The 20,486-nt window shown below is 39.1% G+C and overlaps 1 protein-coding gene across 3 annotated transcripts in view; it reads left to right on the plus strand.

Annotated features, from left to right (window-relative positions):
• LOC113409504 (septin-7) overlaps positions 1 to 20,486 on the plus strand; it is a 129,410-nt gene that overhangs the window by 534 nt on the left and 108,390 nt on the right. For 2 of the 3 annotated variants that reach the window (XM_026663499.2, XM_026663497.2), the window contains exon 2: positions 19,418 to 19,422. In XM_026663499.2, the coding sequence (XP_026519284.1) occupies positions 19,418 to 19,422 (5 nt within the window). Of the gene's footprint in view, positions 1 to 3,200; positions 3,203 to 19,417; positions 19,423 to 20,486 lie in introns of all 3 variants that reach the window. The other variant, XM_026663498.2, reaches the window with a different exon arrangement.

Here is a 20,486-nt window from a genome sequence, read left to right on the forward strand (position 1 = left end):
GGTACCCCCTCCCCTCTAGTTTGCGCCCAAATTTGGGAGGAAGGAATTTGCAGCAGGAATTAAGGCAGGAGAAATATGCAAGAGAGAAGCGGGTGGGACTGAAATCACAGAAGGGGGGGGGATTAATGTGTGTTTGGCAACGTGAGATAGGAGAGATGCAGCATGTTTCTCTCCTAGTTACTGTGAGTTGCGGGTGTTTTATTTGGTAAAGCTTTTTCATAGTCGACATATACACACGTTTTTAACCTCTTTCATCCGACCCCACCCCCAAAGCCCCACTTCTGTGTTGTGAATGAGAGCTCATTTTCACTGGAGTTATCCAGTCACACCCCATAAGAGCTTGCTGTATTGTTAGACTTCTGGGTTTCGTGGTGTATTTGATTCTTTGTTGTAATTGAAGTGATAGTAAATGAGTTGCTCAATATTCATTTAAAATTAGTCCACCTATGTACTTTTTGTCCTTTGAAAGCTTTTTTTAAATAAATGTAAGATACACAACTTCTATTTTATTCATTTTTTTTAAAAGAAACCTACAAAAGAGGTTGGGACAAAACCTTAACTAACATTTTAAGACAGATGACCAAATAAATGTTGTGATGGGATATGCGAAACTTAATAGGCAACTTTGGGGGAAGTATTAGTTACTTTAAGATACTGTGACTTTGTTGCAGTAGGACTTCAGTCCCTAGGAAAGTTAGGTATAAATATGTAAAGTGTAACATTTAAATATCTTTGGATGCAGCTTTGGGCATGTTTCCTTGTGAAGACACAATAACACAGCAGAGGCTCAGGGGAGTAATATCTGAGAATACTTGTTTATAATTTGTTCTTTATTACTGTCCTTTATAATCTCCATCGGAGAGGCACTGTGATATATAGGTTTTCAATCGTGTAATGCTTTATACCTGAAAGGTTAAGTTCGTGGAGGAGATATATAATCTTTTGTACATTGAAAAGTCTAAGCCAGGGGTCGGCAACCTTTCAGAAGTGGTGTGCCGAGTCTTTATTTGTTCACTCTAATTTAAGGTTTTACGTGCCAGTAATACATTTTAATGTTTTTAGAAGGTCTCTTTCTATAAGTCTATAGTATATAACTAAACTACTGTTGTAGGTAAAGTAAAGTTTTTAAAATATTTAAGAAGCTTCATTTAAAATTAAATTAAAATGCAGAGCGCCCTGGACTGGTGGCCAGGGCCTGGCCGCTGTGTGAGTGTCACTGAAAATCAGCTCGCATGCCATAGGTTGCCTACCCCTGGTCTAAACTCTGTATTAATGTGTTTAGTGAAAACCCTGTCCAATTAAAACAAAAAAACAAGCCTAAAATATCAGCATTGTTTGTGTATATGTGTACTCAGCACCTTTGAGAATTGGGTACACCTCTTCATTTCACTGAGGTAGTTAATACCTCTTTAATCTCTGTAACAATGCCTTATTGGTCCTAGAATACCAGAATGTTTGCTGAGTTATATAAACTGATTTTTTTTCACTGGGGGCTATGAAGCTAGGATTATCATAAAAATAACAAATACCAATTAGATCACTCTGGTTATTCCTAGATGACAGTACTTGTTCAAGTAATCTAAATTTATTTTAAGGTATTTTAACATAGCCTGTTTGATATTCAGCCCTTTTCTCCCTACATTTCCTCTCTCTTCCCAGTTAAGCCTGAATTAGTCTCTATCTGGAGTATGATGTTTATTTAAGTTAAAGAAAATCAGTAAATTGTCAGATGAGACCATATATTAGATTAACTGTTGTGGTAGTGAGGTTTTTTTTTTTTTTTTATAAAGTGCAGACATATACTTTATTCTAGGGAAGAAGGGAAATACTTCCCTGTAACTTCTCCCTCTCCCTTAAAACATATGTAGGTGGGTTTTACTTGCTGAAAATATTAGTGAATGAATGGGATACTTGTGTTTTGCGCTTTTTTTTTGTGCATCTGTGAAGTACTATGTAAAGCATTTTTGTAGTAACTTTTTCATGTCTCCTTATCCTGTAACACTTTTGCATCACGCTTTAGTATAAAATTGATAAGCAGATTGGGGCTGATAGCATTGAAATCCAAAGCAGAGCAGCATTTGTTTTCTAGCTCAAAGCAATATTATCTGCATTTTAGTAGCAGACACTTTAACAACCAGCACCAATAAATGGAAGTTGTGTGTGAATACAGGCTTTGAAAAGTGGCTAAAAAATAACGGTTACAGAATCATCCAGATGTTGCATTTAGGGGCTGATAGGATATTTTAGGACTCACTTTGAAAATATCAGTATCCACTTAAACCATGTCAGAATCTATTGCTTCTGCCTGAGGGAATCTTTATAATCCCTGAAACTGAAAAATTGAGTACCTTTTAGCTCATCCTGTTATTGGGGTAACTATAGGTATTGCATGGATCAGCCTGTCTCCTTCTGGTCAAATTGAAATAGATCAGTAATTTTTAGATTGGTCACTTTAAACTGATCACCTCATATAGATGTCCGCAAAGGTAACTTCATTTTTGGATGAATGTAAATAAATAAATGGAGATATACCTATCTCATAGAACTGGAAGGGACCCTGAAAGGTCATCAAGTCTAGCCCCCTTCCTTCACTAGCAGGACCAAGTAGTGATTTTGCCCCAGATCCCTAAGTGGCTCCCTTAAGGATTGAACTCTCAACCCTGGGTTTAGCAGGCCAATTCTCAAACCACTGAGCTATCCCTCCCCCCATTACGCAATTTATGCACTGCTACTATAAACATATAGGTATTCTATGATAAGGTTCAAGCATGTAATATATTAACAAGCAAGCTTATGGGCAATGCATAAGTCCAACACTTTTGTTTTATATCTGTTCGTGTAAAAAGAAGACTAGTAATTCATCCTCTTGGGACTGAGACAGATACAACAGAACTCTAAACTATGTTCTTATAAAACACCACAGCATTTCCTTCAGTTTACCCACAAAACCAAATAACTTGTCTTGTTTTATAACTTGTCTCACTTAAAATGGTGCTTTAGATGTGTTCTTTAAATTATTTTAATGGAACATCTTCAAAGAATATACAAAAACATCCATCAGACATTAAATTCTAAATAAAGGATAATAAAACAAGTGTTTTCCTGGTAGTTAAAAATTTGGATTTTGATTGTATACATCTGAAAACTTATATCCTACAATACATGATCCGAACAAAGTTATCTTTAAAACTGGCATACAGCTGTTGAGTTGATAGTTTCTATTACCCTGCTCTGGTTGGGGTCAGACTTGTCCTTTCTCACTTGGGCAGGTTATTAATAGAGTAACTGAGATTACATAAACCATATGCTCATAATGTTAGAGAAATAATTGGACGTTTTAGTTCAAAAGGAGCAGCTGATCCTTGGTTACTGTACCTGTGAGGTCTGAATGGGGTGATAGACATTTTTTTAGTAAGTTTTGTTGTAATCATAAGGCCCACTCCTGCAAGTGCCTACTCACAGAACTAACTATAGGATGAGGCCTGTAGCTTGATGGGATTGGGATTGTAGTTATTTTGGTATACTTTTTTTTTTTTTTTTTTTTTTTTTTTTACTTAAATTTACGATAGGGCTTATGTTCACTTAACCCATTGAGACTACACAGGCATGTGCATGCTACAGATGTTCCTCACTTCTGAAATTTGGTTTATTCACCCATGAATAACACAAGCTATCTGCAAGTGTTTTCTCTGTAAGTAGTGGTATTTTAGTCATGACTTGAGTAACTTGCCTGAGCAGTGTTTAAATTAGTAATTGAATTTTGAGTAGTGTTCAACTGTGGGCTAGTGTATAAATTGTACTTACCTAGTGGTCTGCAGATACCTAGCCAGAGGTGGCTACAAAAAGGTGTTGTGGGTGAGGAGGAGTGAAACCTAGCATAGGTGATGTGAAGCTTTTTCACAACTGCAAGGGCTAAAACTGAATTTTAATGAAAGCTTAAATTAGTAGAATCTGATAGTTTTGATAATCTCTCCTCTTCTTTCAATTGTCGAGCTTCCCGTTTGCTAATGGTGAGTTCATCAGTGAATTTTTTAACCCCTATTTTAATCACTTTTAAGAGTACTGTTTTTAATGTCTTGTACCAGGATGGGGGCAGCTTTTTTTTTAGGTAGGGGATTTTTTGCATTACTAATCAAATTTTTTGTAGCTTCGCTTTCAGAGTTAAGTGCAGCTGCTTTGCAAAACCTATTTTACTGCATTGATCAAGTGTGGATGTGAGGAAAAATAGCTGTTTAGTGTACTCTTAGTTATCCCTAATAATAGAGCATGTAGATATCATGCTGCTAAACATCTTAGAAAATAGCACTTCTCAAGAGGAAAGTGGCCAATTTGTCTGTAGTATATAAAAGAATGAACCTTGTTTTAACACACATACTACCACGTTGACTTCATTTTAGAACCAGATTACCCTGCATACAACATAGTTGTTATCGTGCCGCTATCGCCCAGTTTTTTCATACTGACACATTTTCTTCTTGGCCGTCACTACTATTCCATTTGAAAGTCTGATAGAATCAGCTTGAGATCCCTGGATACTGGAAGACTAACATTCAGATCACATGCTTGACAGAACACATTGGTGCTGTTGGAAAGACCAGTACTCTGCATGTTTTAGTCTCTTTAAATCCCTTGATTCACATGGGGGGAGGAGTGGAATGAGAATACAGACTTGAGTTTGTTTCCTAGTGGTTTGGTTTTGACTCATTTTAAGTTTCCTCTCCTAAATTTTCTCCTGAGGAAAATGCCACTGTTGTTTCTTAAAGTGACAAAATATTAAGGGCAAAAGTTTAGTGTACAGTGGAGTCGCATCATACGCGCATTTAACTTACGCGAATTCAACTATATGCGCGCAATGAGCATATGCCCCCGAGTGAGTATGAGATGGGAGACGTGAATCTGCTGTTCCCTCAGTCTCAGTTCCTGCGTGCCTCTCATAGTGTGAGCATCTCACCACGCTGAGTGTGATTCTAGTGTTTAAAGATACATATTTTTCGTACAACATGGTCCTTAAACTCAAGCCAACTATTTCATCTGGTGCTCAACTGAAGAAACAGTGATCTGTTCCAACGCTGGAGGAAAAACTGGCTGTGTTGGACTTATTGAGAGACGGTATGTCAGTCTCCAACGTGGCAAGTAAATATGGCCACAATGAATCTAGCATCCGTGCTATCAAGATTCAAGAGAGAAATTCGTCAAGCCGTGGCATAAAGTGCTCCAGTAACTGCTAAGGTGACGAGCCAGGTGCATGATAAGACTGAAAGTGAAGACTGAAAAGGCATTAAACGTATGGCTGGAAGGCATGAACCGTAAACTTGTGCCTATTGATGGCAACACATTGTGAGAAAAGGCTCTTAGTTTCTACGTGCTGTTCAAACCTCCCGCCGAAGAGGGACAGCCTTCTGATGAGAAGGACTTCAAAGCCAGCCAAGGTTGGCTTAACAGTTTTAGGAACCGCTTCAACCTCAAAAACGTGCAGACTACTGATGAAGCTGCATCTGCCAATGAAGAGGCAGCAAAAGCCTACCCCGAACAATTAAAGAAAATCATAGCAGAAAAGGGCTATCTTCTGGAACAAGTTTTTAATGCGGACAAGACTGGGCTCTTCTGGAAAAAAAATACCCAATCGCACTTACGTTTCGAAATCAGAAAGACAAGCCCCTGGCTTCAAAGCAGCTAAAGACCGTGTGACTGTGTTTGTTTTGTGGCAACATGGCTGGGCATTTAATAAAGCCAGGTTTGCTCTACAGGGCTGCAAATCCCTGTGCCCTAAAAGGCAAGAACAAAAATCTCCTGCCTGTGTTCTGGCAATCAAATAAAAAGGCTTGGGTGACAGAAGTATTATTTCTGGATTGGTTCCACAAGTGTTTAATTCCGGAGGTCAAGCGGTACCTCGAAGAGAAAGGACTTGACTTGAAAGTGTTGCTGATCGTAGACAATGCTCCTGGCTACCCTGAGGCACTCCAGTTTGCGCATAATGGCATTGAAGTCGTCTTTCTCCCCTCCCCCCCCCCCATACCACCTCCAACCTCTCGACCAAGGCGTGATTCGCTGTTTCAAGTCTACGTACATGAGGCTTATGTTCTCACAGATAGGTAATGCTATGGATGCTGATCCCAATCTTAATGTGATGGAGTGTTGGAAGTCCTTCAACATTGCCGATTGCATCGCTTATATTAAACAGGCAATGGATGTTGGCGAAACCTATGGAAAGAATGTGTGAATGATTTTAAGGGTTTCCCGACCATTGAGAAAGAAGTGAAACGCATTGTTCAGGTGACCAGGCAAGTGGGTGGTGATGGCTTCGTTGACATCCTTGAGGAAGAAATTGAAGAATTAGTTGAGAGCCATAGAGAAACATTGACTAACGAAGAGTTAGAGGAACTGATGTCATCATCTTCTGTAGATGATTTTGACCACGAATGGGAAGAGCTAGCAAGTTGGAATCTTTATAAATTTGCTGAAGTGTTCCAAGCAGCAAAACACTTGAATGATTTAATTTCTGAATACAATCCCCTATGGAACGAAGCCTCAAAATCGCACATTGTATTATGGATGATTTGATACCGTATCAAGAAATGTTTGAGCAGCTCAAGAGACAACAGCGACAGTTGCCGATCACCATGTTTTTCAAGAAAAAAACAACCAGCAGCAGATGAGTGGCCCATCATCCTCTAGATCAACACCAAGCCCAGACGACCCCCCTAGTAGTCTAATCGTCGTAGTAGACTAGCAAGAATATCCAGAATGAATGGTGAGTGGTTAGGTTTACTGTTTTCCTTTTTTATTCTTTCATTCTTCAGTATCTCTTATGTAATTAAAAATACAGTACTGTAAAATTATATTTTGCATATGTACTCTTTATTATATACTGTACACTACTGTATACATTATACATTTATACATATTACTGTATAGGGTTGTAATCTGTACACAACCATGTATACTGTACTTTATGGGTGATTTAAGGGATTTTCAAGGATAATTTTGACTATACGCGATTTTCGCCTTACACGCTGATTTTAGAACCTAACCCCCGCGTAAGATGCGACTCCATTGTATAGATGATTGCAACCAGTTTTGAAAAATATTGTTCCAAAACAGATAAAGGCCTCAGATATCATGGAGAATGATTTATATCTAGATGGGGAAAGTTTTGCATTTAAACAATAAAAATAATCAAATATGATTCACTTCTTTGTCTCAGCATAGAGAAAACAGTAGATAGACTTTACCTCGGTATAGTGCTTTGGTGAGACCAATATTGGAATACTACATCCAGTTTTGCTGTCAACATTTATAAAAGGATGTTGAATATTTGAAGAGAGTTCAGGGAAGAGCCCAAAATGATTCGAGGGCTGGAAAAAATGCCCCACATTCAGACTACAAGGAGCTCAATCTGTTAATCAAGTGACCTTGACCTCTTTGATAAGTGTTTAAGTACCTTGATGGAGAGAAAATACTGGATACTAAAGTGCTCTTCAGTCTGGTGGAGCAAGGCATAATGAGAACCAGTACATGGAAAAGAGACAAACTAGAAATAAGCCACAAATTTTTGAGCGTGATTGGAACAAACTCCCAGTAGAAGAGTGGATTCTTCATTTTGAAGTTGTCAAATCAAGACTGGATTTCTTTCTGGAAGATATTTTAGTCATGATGAAATTTTATGGCTTGTTATACAGAAGGTCAGACTAGATGATCTAATAGTCACCTCTGACCTTAAAATGTATGAAATATTACCTTTTCCCCATACTTCTTTCGCTAGTCATTCCTTATTTATAGCGTTTTTTAAAAGAAAGTAGTAGATACAGACATAGAAGTAAACATTTTTAATAATTAAAAATATCTGATGAATGCTCTTGATAATTGTGATCCTCTCATTACAAGAATAGAACAACACTAAAATCCCTGTAGGGCATCAGAGGAAAACCTAATATACCAGTGTTTGATTTAGTGACCTTCTAGCATCTATCTTTCTGTCCTTCTACAAGGACTTTGAGAAAGTTTTAGTATTCTCTTCCTGTATTTTCAAATCAGATATATTTGTTTTTCATTTTTTCTGCTCTTTACCTCTAGGAGATTCCACCCTAAGTACCTAATATTAGTTCTAATCCTGAATAACTACAGAAATGGATTCCAGAGTGGGGAAAATGGAATCCGAAGAAACTTGGGGGTTGCAACAACCAGCTTTAGGAGTTTGTGGTCTACCTTCAAAGTGATCTCACAAACTGCAGCTACTAAAAGAGGTTGTTACTTCGAGTGCAACAAATGAGTTAAGTACTTAGGTGTCCCTGGAGTTTTCAGGTCTTATCTTTGTCTTTTTTTGGGAGGCATTATAAAACCAAAGATTCAAGTTGAGTTGGTCCTCTTAATCCAAATGAGTGTGATATAATAAGCAACAATGAAATAAAGTCCTATTTTGGGCTGCCCCACTGCTGAATATATACGCTTTCTTATACATTAATAAGCCTGAAAATTGGTAGCAGTCTAGGGATTTCAGGAGTGAGTGTCTTTGACCCATAGTCCCCCAGGGGCAGAGAGATGAATTGCCTTGGCAGAAGACTCTGGACAAAAGAGGTTTTTGCTGTTGGTATAGTCACAAAACTTCACTTTCATTCAGACACGTTAAACGTGGGTGAACGCTTTTCACAAAACGGTCACTCTATATTTGACATCAGTCCTCATCCTCAAAAGAACATGCACAACATTTTCAAAAGATAAACTTGGGAGCTTAAATTCATAACTTCGCTGGACACTGAGTCATGGATTAATAGACACTGGATTTATGGCTTATTACAACAATCTATAAGCCACTAACTATCCCACCATCTGTCTTCCCCTGCCTTCCTTTCCCCCCATGACTGGAGGGGTGTTAACTTCACCTTGAGTGGTCCCTTTAAATATGTTAACTACTTATGCTAAATAATCTTTTCCACCTTGTATGTAGCTGTGACGCTGAGTATGTTTCCCAGACCTGAAGAAGAGCTCTGTGTAAGCACAAAAGCTTGTCTCTCACCAACAGTAGTTGGTTCAATAAAAGATATTACCTCGCCCACCTTGTCTTTCTAATGTTAAATATTAAGGCTATGTCTACTCACACTTTTGTTGGTAAAACTTTTGTTGGCCGAGATGTTAAAACAAACAAACAAAAAAACCCAACTCCCTGCCCGACCAACATAAGCTTCACTGATGTGGACAGTGCTGTCAGCGGGAGATGCTCTCCCACTGATATAGCTACTGTCACTTGTTGGGGGTAGTTTAATTATGCTGATTAGGAGAGCTTATTCCTGTCAGCATAGAGTGGCTATATGGGAGTCCTTACAGTAGTGAAGCAGTACAGGTGTACCACTGTAAGCTATGTAGTGTATACATAGTCTAAGGCTTTTGAAAGACAAAATATACTCTCACAAGCTTCAGTTAGTACTACTGGTGGTTAAGCAGGTAACACTCTTCAGTCTGTCAGTACTGAACCAGTGGCCTAGCATGACATGGCAGTATGCTGCTGTTTTTTTAATAAGATGTAAAACTGAGATCGTGACAAACTGGCATCTACTAAAGATCCCTTGTATTTTTCATAAGTGGAGTGTTAATCCTGGGCAGTTTGATAACATTCTGCCTAGGTAAATTCACCTTGCAGTTGTAGTTGACCTGTCCTAAATTTTTGTGTAGTTTTGTTGTCTACTGTTAAATAGCTGCTACAGAAGTGGGTGCATTTCAGTGATGGATAAAGCTTAAATCATTTGGAGAGCCTCTGGAATGAAAGATTCTGTAAATGTATATTTAATTTTTTATTTTAAAGTATTAGGGTATGGTAGACTTCTGAGTTAAGGCTCAAACATTTGGGCTGCAAATGCAGGCTTAAATAGAACTAATTTTTAATTGGAACACCGGAAATTTCCAAAGTGGAAAGAGGCCAGGAAACCCATCTTGATTTTTGTCTCTGAAAATGCAAACAGCACTTATTAATTTAGGAGCTAAACTCAGATATTCTTTAATAAAGCAAAGGGGGGGAAAAACACTAAGACTTATATTTGTTGCCTTTTGGTGGTTTTGCATCTACTGTCCCTAGGAAAGTGAGAATTATTCCCTGGCAAATGAGAGAAACTACACAATTAACCTCTGCAGGATATAAGCTTACATTTATGGTTGAGGAAAACCTTAGAAGAACAATTTGTACATTAATGAAGGAATGTCTTCCTAATTTGCCGGCAGATAGTTCTAGTGATGGCTGCTGTTTTTAGTTGTACCAAGTACTGGGTTTCACTATTGCTATTCAGAATCTTCTGGCATCCGCAAAAGTGTCAAGAATTTGTAAGTTTCAAACGGCTGTTACTGATATGTAAAGCAGAAACAGGCAATACATTTTATCACTGGGGGAGGGAGTATAGTAGAAATCTCTCCTTCAGTCTCTTCTCAGAAAAGACAGGAAGCTGTCTTCTTTCATACAGCTCAAGAAGAGTCATCTTCAAACTTGCCATCTATTAGTTGGGGTTGTATGATGGCTGGAGACTCCCAAGTGGGAGTAAGTAACAGAAATCCCAGCATTCTCCCACTTCCTAGTAGCTAGTGGCAAGGGAGCTGGGCTATTCATCTGGGAGTTGCCCCAGGACTTTGCTTGTGTACTGCCTCCTTTTCTTGTCTTTGTATTTATCTACAGGTAGTGGGTTAGGTATCTGGTGATTTTATTTTGTATTCACATGAAACAGTTCTTTTGAGATGTTCTGCTAGAATTCTAAAAGCAGCAAATCTTTACACATCTGAAATGTTCAGTAAGTGATCTATACAGACTATTTGGTTATTTAACTTTAAAGTAGACTATTCTAATGTTTGGGTGTTTTTGGTCATTACAGAGTTCTTAAATTTTTATTATCCAAATGAATAGTCTTGGGCAAGCTTTGAAAATGACTGCAGTGATGATCCTGTAGAGAGAATCTCAGTTGGCAGGCTGATGCTTTGGTCCACCTGAATGATTCTTTTTGTAGTATTACAGCTTTAGTATTCTCACTCTGTTCAACTTTTCCATCTGGAGCAATTGAGCTGCTAGTAATCAGTACTCTGTTGGATGAATTCTTTTTTCTCACCATCTGGAGTAGTAACAATTGCAACTAAAGTCAATTTTTAGCCCCAGAATGAACAGCATCAGAAATGGGCTAAATTTTAGTGGTTTGCAGCTTTCAGTACATAAATTATGTAGTTGTATGATCACTACACTTGCAATCATTGTCTAACACTACATTTTATCATTTAGTTTAGTCTAGTTTGGGGTGTTAATGTGGATTATACATCTGTTGAATCTTGTAGACTACTTCCCTCCCATTTATACTAGCAAACATCTTTGGCATCTACAGCAGTTGTTTAGGTTGAAAAGGTTATGTTCACTAAAATTTCTTATTTAGCTGTCTTGTTGTAATTCTCCAGTTGAAAACAAGAAGTACCAACATGATGTGACCAGCCAGCTCTGTGCTCGAGACCATTAGTGGTCCACAGACCATAGTTTTGAGTGCATTTGGTCAAACTTTTCCAATTTATTGCCTAACTTTGATGTTTTGAATTGATGTCACTCTTAAAATGACTACAAATTCACAATCCCTCCTTTCTTGTAATAACCATCCACCAAATATTTTGATAAAACTGGAAATCTTCAGATGTTCAGGGGATAGCTTCCAAAATCGTAATTTAGACTTAATTCTGAGTTCTTTCCAGGAAAATATAGAAACTTTCTAAATGCTGCTAATCCAATTGACCTGTAACGAAGCATTTTTTTACTAGTAGATCCTGACAAACAGATATGCTAACGGAAACAGTTTTTTAAAGCAATATTTAAAAGTAAAAACTAAATGTTCAGAAGGTTGTGATTTTTGGTTTTAGCTTTAGTGTCTAAAATGTGTTGTACATAGTGAAGAATAGGAGTTGTTGAAAACACAACCTGCTTCAAACAGATTGTTTCTTAGCTAAACTCAGGTAGCAGTGGTTCATATAAGCCACAGTGTTAAAAGCACCCAGAACTGGTATGGGGAAAATAAGAGGAAAGGCAAAGAAATAGGTGGTTTCAACTTTGGGGACTATTGGTTCCCAAAACATGGGGAGTAGGGTCAGAATAAACAGACTTCTTTAAAGAGCTCTTCCATCTTCAGTGATCTAAAATGAGAATTCATCTACAGCAAGTATAAAAATGACCCATTCTTAAAATTATAGAAAAGAAAATTAGGACTACTTTATATATCAAAAGCAAAATAATGTTCAAGAGTAAGTGGGCTAAACTCTCTAACAGTAACTTTTCCCAGGGCTAAATGTTTGCAGAAGGAATTTGAAGGTTTGCCAATATGTCAGTCGTGCCTATGTTTAAAACATTTGGTCTTTATTTTAGTGGATAAAGCCTTGAGAGGCTACAGAGTACAGGAATATTTTAAAGAAAGATATTGCTCCTCTGCTGAGCTGTAGTAGATGTGTATGGTGGCTTCCAGTCGGAAGAGAAATACACAACATGGAGTCTGAGTATATTGTCAGTGAAGTTTGTTTGGTTTTTTTACACTTATATACGGTCTTGGAACAGCAGTGGTCACAAGCAGCATGCATGCAATGCTTCCCTTTCAGGGACATCAACTCAAACACCATTGCCTGGCTTCCAGCGAACTTCTCTTCCTCAAGAATTCTCTCTAATTAGAGAGTTTAAGGTGGAAAAAACACTGACTGCTTGCCTCAGCATTTCCTAGAAATTTGCAAGAAAGTCACATTTTCTTCCAAGACTAAAACTTGCTTGCACTCTTAAGAAATTGTACTAACACCATCTGGTGACACCTGCTATAATGGATGAATTAATCAAACTACATATTCTGAGGGGAGAATATTTTTCTACTCACCTTGGGTAGATATGGAGAATATATTTAAAAACAGCCTAGGTGAAATTTGGGACAAACTATCTTACTTTGGAAAAATCACCTTTCATTTTTGAAGGGACTCTGTCATTTTGTAATTCAGTTGATGTCATAAAAGGAGTTGAAAGCATTTGCATATACTGTTTGCTCCCAGATCCCCACATCTGTTTTTGTTCTAATCACGTCCCACACAACTTGAAGAAACTGAATTTGACATACTTGTGGGTATGCATCAACTGAACCCATGAGAAACTTATCTTTCAGTTATAGTAATGTGAGATGTCACTTGTAAAAATTGTAAGACTTTAAAAAAAAGTTGATTCTTTTTTGTTAATTTTAGGGGTAAAACACTTAGCTAGTTTTTGCAACTTCAGCTTAATGCTGGCAGTTGCCTGACCTTCTGCCAGAATGTCTGGTGTAGGTGAAGAGGTGGGAAGAAGGAATAAAATGCAAGTGTCTATTGGATAAACTATCTAAAATACAATTGATATTTACGGACTTGCTGCTGTTTCTAATGTTGACAAACAACATACTACTTTGCCTTACTCTCCTTATATTCTTCCCCATTTCTGTACTGAGCTGTCTCCCAATATCCTGCTTCTTTTCTGTTCTCTTGTTGGCCTGCTTTTGTGACCTCAACATTTTCACTCTTTTTACAGAGAAGAAAGTAAAATGACTTATTCTAGAATCTTAATCTTTAAATTATTCTTCTGGCTCTTCAGAGAGAGGTGTTCTTGTAACATCCACTTTTCTGCATGTGTACAAGGGTGGAAGACACAACACGAGAACAGGAATCTCTAAGACTTGCATGAAATATTTGGACGGGTTTGATTTAAAAAAAAAAAGAAAAAGCTGTTGAATATTGCTTCAATGAGCAGTTTTGTACCAAACTCAATTTGTCCACTTCTAATAAAGTGAGAGAAACTTCTGTTCCAACTTAGTTTCCTTTATTAATGCAGTCAGTAAATTGGAGGGGTGGGGGGGGGAGAGGGGAAGGAGCGAGAACCAAAAGCCTCCCAAGCCTCCAATTGTGTGCTTCCACAACACATACAACTCTTGAACAGTGGAAGACCTGAAACATTCATTACTGATGGTAGCATACACTTAAAAAAAAAAAAAAAAAATCACCTGCTGCCAATAAGTTAAAATTAACAAGAGGTCATTTGTGTAGTTTCTTGATTTCTATAAACTTTCAGATTTTGATGCTATTAAATATTAAATAGAAGAAATGCAGTAGTATTGATAATGGCAAAGAACTCTTGAGAATATGCAAAGAAATAAGGTAAACGTTGCTCTCATAATAGTGAATGGAATAGCTCTGTGCATATAATGAAAAGAATGGTGTGGCATTAAATGAGAACTGCTTGATTATCTACAGTGCATGTTTGACTTGAGTGACATGTGGGAATGAAGCCATGTAGAAGTTTTGCATTGTAAAATTGCATCATGCTATTGTAAAGGTTTTTAACTTTGACAGAAAAAAATTAATACGAGAGGCATGCAAGTGTCTGGGTTTAGAAATAACTGAGTTTTGCCAGTTAGTTTTGTTTTTCTAGATAGCAGCCTGATTTGCTCGTGCTAAGGCACTCATTGGTTGTTTCAGTCGGGAGTGCTGATTGGGTCCACTCTAGCCACTCTTTATCTGTTTAAGTCAGAGGTCCCTAAACTGTGGGGCATGCCCCCTAGGGAGGCATGGAGGAACGTTGGGGGGGAGGGTGCGACTGGGGTCAGGGTCAGGGTCAGCCACCCCGTAGGGGCGGGGAGGGAGCGTCACCCAGCTCTGCTTCTGGCTCAGGTCCCGGTTGCCGGCCTCCTTGCTCCTGTCTGGGTTCCCCACCCACCCACCCAGAGCCGGCTCCCAGGGGGGAGAGAAGGGGAGAGGTAAAAAGTCAGGGGACCACTGGTTTAAGGTTTACCCATATGTTCCTATGATTAAAATATGAGGGCTGTTAAAGCTGACCGATCCCTCAACTGGTGAACCTCTTTGGTTTGCCAACTGAGTCTTCTCTGCTCCTTGCACTAACCCTCAGTCAGCAACGTAACCCATGTTACCTCTGAAATGCCCCCTGCTTCTGGTCTTCATTTTCACCACTACACCTCTACCCCGATATAACGCGGTCCTCGGGAGCCAAAAATCCCTACCGCGTTATAGGTGAAGCCCTGTTATATCGGGGTAGCGGCGGCAGGGCTCCAGCAGTGATTTAAAGAGCCCGGGGCTCCGGGCGTGGTGAGCTCGGGCCCTTTAAATCGCCACCCGAGCCCCGCTGCCGGAGCCCCGGGGTTACCGTGCTATATGCGAACCAGTGTTATATTGGGTCGCATTATATCGGGATAGAGGTGTAGATGATTCATCTGTGACTCACCAGAGGAGGCTTCATTCTGACTCCTCTCCATAACCTCCCAGTGTCCTGCTAATTCTGGCTGTCCTCTGTTCTAGCGCTGCTGTGCCTTAGTTGGTGCCTAGCTGATTTCCTGGTTGAGTCTCTTGTTTTGACAAACGACAGCTGGTTTATCAGTATTGGTGAGCAATACCCATGGATGATTGCTGTCTGGCATTGCAGCAAGAGGAGCAGCATGAGTCGCTATGCTCCTCACAGCTTCTTGGCTTCCAGCTCTTCTTCCAAATCTAACTGGGCATAGATGACACTTGAGTTGACAGTGCATCAGATGTGCCAGTTTGAGACTCAGTCAACTGGACTCAGGGCATACCGTAGATATTTCAGTAGAAAGCTGCAGTTATTGTTATCTTGTGAGGTGCTTTTCAATCAGTTCAGGTGGAAAAGTTAGCTTAATTTTCTTGCGTGGGCAGAGCCTTACATTTTCCTTCAAAGCCAAATAATCCTACTTTCTTAAAAGCCTTATAATTTCTGCTGACTGCAGCTGACTCGCACTGGTGAGAGTAGCTCTACTGGTTTCCTTTCTGTCAGTGCTAAACCTTTGGTACCCTGTTCATAACAGTTATTCATTATTGACTTAGCAGATGTTTCTACATTCAACTGAATACTGGAAGGAAAAATTCTTCCCGTTTGCAGAAGTTTTGGGATAAGACAGAATAAATTGTTTTCCCTTTTATGCCATTTCTACTATGCACTTGTTCAGGGTGAGTTATGTGAATTTGGCCAGTTTTTGTAGTGCTCATAAAAACAGGATTGATAGTGCTGCCTAAAAGCAGATGCTAGGGCCTTGCACAGTCCTGTTATACACCGTGGTATTAAATGACCCCACTCTAGTACTCCATCCCTAGTATCACTGTAACAGAAATTGCCAGTTGCAGAGTATGTGTGCAGGTAATTACCTGGTCATTTGCTTCTGGGATGTCTCAGGAGTGTAGGATGATAGTGAGAGGAAGAAACCGTGTTATACACCCTATTAACAGGAGTATACTTTTCTAGTTTTTAATATTTAGGTAAATTATGACAAGCTTTAGAGTAAAACCTCTTTATCAGTAGTCTTCAATGGTGTTTTGACATATGTCAAAAACTTAATCCGCAGTGAAGCCTTGAGATTCCAGCAAGTGTGGGAGACTTCAAGGGTCCATCAAAATCTTTTAACACTGTAAAAATTGTAACTCTTTAAATATACCATAGGTTAACAAACTACTTGTTTCAATTGTGGTTTATTGATTTAACCTAACATAGCATGGCGGCAGAAGTCTGTAGTACTGACATGGCCTAAGTCACTTTTAACCTAAAACTAGAAATTCTACTAATTGACTCTATTCACAGCATCTTGGGCCTGTAGCCAGCTGAGTAAAAACATAGAGGCAAATAAACTGAATGTGGGGTAGGGTTCTGAGGGGAAGCTGTTTAAACATCTTTACTGGGGGGAAAAAATAGATACAGCAAGTGCAGTTTCTTAAGGTGCCAAACTACAAGTTTTTTTTTCCGAAACAACTTTTGTACAAAGAAAAGCCTGCATTCCATTTATCTGGATTTCTTACAAGAGTAAGTTACCAATGTGGCACATTACATTCTATAAAATGTTCCCAAATGTGCATAAGGTTGCCTAATGCTTTCTATTTTCAAATCCTGCTTTCAGCTGCTTGTAACTATGCCAAAAGTCAACTGTTTGGGCTGAATTTTCCATGATAGGTGTCTAACTCAGGCTGAACTTTTTGGGAAAGTTTCAGTTAAAATGGTACAGTACAGCCATTTCTTAGACTAAAGCCAAGGAAAATTTTTTTTGCCCACATTAGTGACAGAATAAGACCTTTTTAAAAAAAAAAGTTCTACCACATTTTGGCAAGGACATTGGAGGTCACCCAGGTGCTAGGGATGTTCCTTTTGCTAATCCCATGAAGGCCTATTCGCCAAGTTGCAAGCCTCTGAGAATCTGAAGTTCACTATGCTCGCTGGAGGTGTGTTAGAGACTGGAAGCTAAATTCCCAAAAGATTCTCAGCACTGAGCATGCTACCTCTCCAAACAGCTGCTGTGTGTCAGTCAGACTGTGCATTTACTAATACCCACAGAGCGACTGAGTATGCTTTGTCTTGGGCTGCAGGTGCTGAGCAGGACTTTATCTGCAGTTGCTCCTTCTAGCAGCTTGGAGGTATGGGGACCATTGTGATCCTATTGGGATCCAGGAAGTGGGTGGGCAGAAGCACGCCCACTGCTAAAGGACCTCCCCCCAGCCTAAGGGGAGGATCCACAGGACCTGGAAACCAAGTGATTCTGGGGGACAACTAATGAGATAACAGGGACAGGAGTGAGGTCAAAGGGTCAAATGAAGGGAACCTGACGGGACACCGAGCAGAGAACCCCGGACAGCGCCCACTGCTCCTCGAAGACGTCAAGGGAGCCAGTGAATGCCGCCCAGAGGAACTCTGCCTGGATGCGTGAATGGACGGAGGATCGGAAATAGGCCCCACAGTCACCAGGCAGCAGAACTGAGAGCAGGGAGACTTTCTCCTTTGCTCCTGCTGCTGGTGCCCAGGCAATGTGGAAGAGGAAGCAGCTGACCATGAATGAATTGGGGGGTGAGGTGGCTGAGACACAACTGGCAGTGGGTGGATAGGAGCAGAGAGGTACAGACAGGCTTGAGGGATGGTACAAAAGAGTTTATGGCCCGTAAAGAACACTCCCCTCCAGAAAGTGCAATTGAATCCAGGTTCATCATGTCAGCAGGTGTCTGGGAAAGCCACTAGCAAAGTGTGTCTCATCCCCCTCTAGTCACTGGCTCACTTGGAGGGTGCTACCAGTTACTCATTTAGTTCAAATAGTTCCAAACCTGCTGCTTAATTCATGTGGGCGTCTGTATGGTTCTGCATGATAGGTATTTTTTCCCTACTTATTTTTTAAAAAATGAAGAAATATAAAAACTATATTAAAAAAAAAAATTACAGTTGCCAAGCCAAGTCCTCAAAGGTTAGGAAATACCAGTATTGTGGCTGCTCATGCAGCTTCAGTTTGGCCCCCATGTGAATGTGTATTATGATAGTATTTAATCATATAATTAAAGACTGTTTTTTCCCTCATACAGTGCACGGCATGACTGGTGCACTGAGCATGGTTTAATTTAGGCTTCTGTAGTGAATAAAGGTGTCTGTAGGACCCCTACCTCATTTGTTGCAGAGGTGTTCTGTGGACAGGGCAAGGAATGGCAGGAAGAGAAAGGATGCTTTTGTGGTCAAGGTACTTAAATGCCACCCTGGAGAAATGGATTCTATTTGTGCCTCTGCCACAGAGTTGCTATGTGATGCTAGTTAGGTCACTTGCCAGAATTTTCACTTGTGGCCACTAGTTGTGTTCTTCATTTTCTGGGCACCTAATTCAAGACACCTGGGGCCAGATTTACAGAAGTGCCGAGTGCTTAAACTGCAGGTGGCGTTAATTGGAGCTATTCATTGAACATAAGAAATAATAAAAATGCTAAATATTCTGAAAAATCAAGCCATAGATATCTTAAATTGGGAACTCAAAAGTAATGGGCACTTTCGAAGATTTTGGCCTTAGTTGGTATGCCTCTGTTCTCCCACTGTAAAATGCAGTGGTATCAGTTCATCTTTCAGGGATTTTGTGAAGATGATATTGTGTGTGTAGCACTTGAATACTAGTCAGAGTACCACAGAAAAGATCATGGGGAAATTCATAATTTTGTATTCAGTGTGGGGTTTGGATGGTGTCTGCTAAAAAGGCCTGGGTCGCACATTGAATGAGAAACAAATTTAAAGAGCCCATCTATCCTGTTCACAAAGAGGTGATGGTCATGTTGGAAAAAAATTGTGATCATGGACTAAGACTGCATTGTAATCATAGGCTCCAGGAAGCCAAATTATGGTTGTACGGATTTAGTGTAGTCTGTACTATGAAGGAATAAACATTTGGTTTTTTTAAATCAAATTATAAGCAATTCTGTAGACTATTAAAATGATTGTTGATCAAATGTAAGTAACTTTACATTTTTCCTCCCCTTGCTTTGTGTTCTGCTGCGTGCTGCTGGACCTGACATTGCAATGCTTGGAATTCATCACTTTTTACTGTTACCCTTGGATCTACTCTCTCAATATCTGGAACACTGGAATGATGGAAATATGTTGTTTACAAAGTAGCTGTGAGTATCATTACTTTTACAATTACACTTAGACTAAAAAAAGTGTTGGTTTGTTTAGAGTAACTGTTGAACTAAAACTTTACAGAATACAGTTGGATGAAAATCAAGCTAAGGATAAAAACATTAAGCTACTGTAGGTATTTAAAACTTGATGTTCTGACCTGCTATAATGATTCACAGTGTGGAAGTAAATCAATGAAATAGTAGCAAAAACAGCTTTAAAAAACCATTTGAGGAATTTAAAAGCTAAGAATTTAGTAAATTGCTGGAAAATAAAAAGTGGAATGGGATTAATCATGATTTAAATCAGCAAGCAGGAAACTATGATTTAAACTTGATTTTTATCATTTTACATTTGGTTATTTTCCTGAAGAGAAGTTCATTCTCATTAATGTGTGTAACCATATTATGTTGATTTATAATGAACATTGTACTAAATTTGGTACTACTTTTTGCTAACCAGGAGTATATGCTGCATCTGTACACTTACTTAAGCAATTATATAGTGAAGTAAAAGTTTCTCCAAAGCAATGGCTCATCAGGCTGATGCAGTTTAAGGCATGTCAGTTTCATAGCCAGTGGTACACAAGATAGTGATGTGGCCAGCATTATGCCTCACTGTCTTTGACTGCCCTAACCTGACGGGTCAGGTACCCGTTTTACAACTGTGTGAACTGGAGGTTACTTTCTAGTGTGAGAACGAGCAAGATGCGAACCCATGAAGTTGAGGATTGTAGTTAAGCACCTTAACCACTCAGTCATTGCAGCTCAATCAGTTATATAGTTTAACATAGGTTTATTCAGATATTTATTTTTGTTTTATTATGCTCGAAAATGGTGAATGAAGTATTTCTTTAGTAATTTTTTCTCAGCATTTGTCAAGCTGCATTTGGATTGAAATTGGAATTCAATAAAAATGCACAAAACCAGCATTTTAAAGTTTTTGTTAAATAAAACTACCTTAGTGTAATGGATACATAAGAAATTTAGGAAAAAACTACCAAGACATGTTTTGCATTTAAAACTCACTAAATTTACAGGTATTTCTGGTCACTATGTGACCA

The sequence above is a fragment of the Terrapene carolina genome, unplaced genomic scaffold, assembly GCF_002925995.2.
Source record: "Terrapene carolina triunguis isolate 2854851 unplaced genomic scaffold, T_m_triunguis-2.0 Scaffold33723, whole genome shotgun sequence".
NCBI classification, from domain to species: Eukaryota; Metazoa; Chordata; order Testudines; family Emydidae; genus Terrapene; species Terrapene triunguis.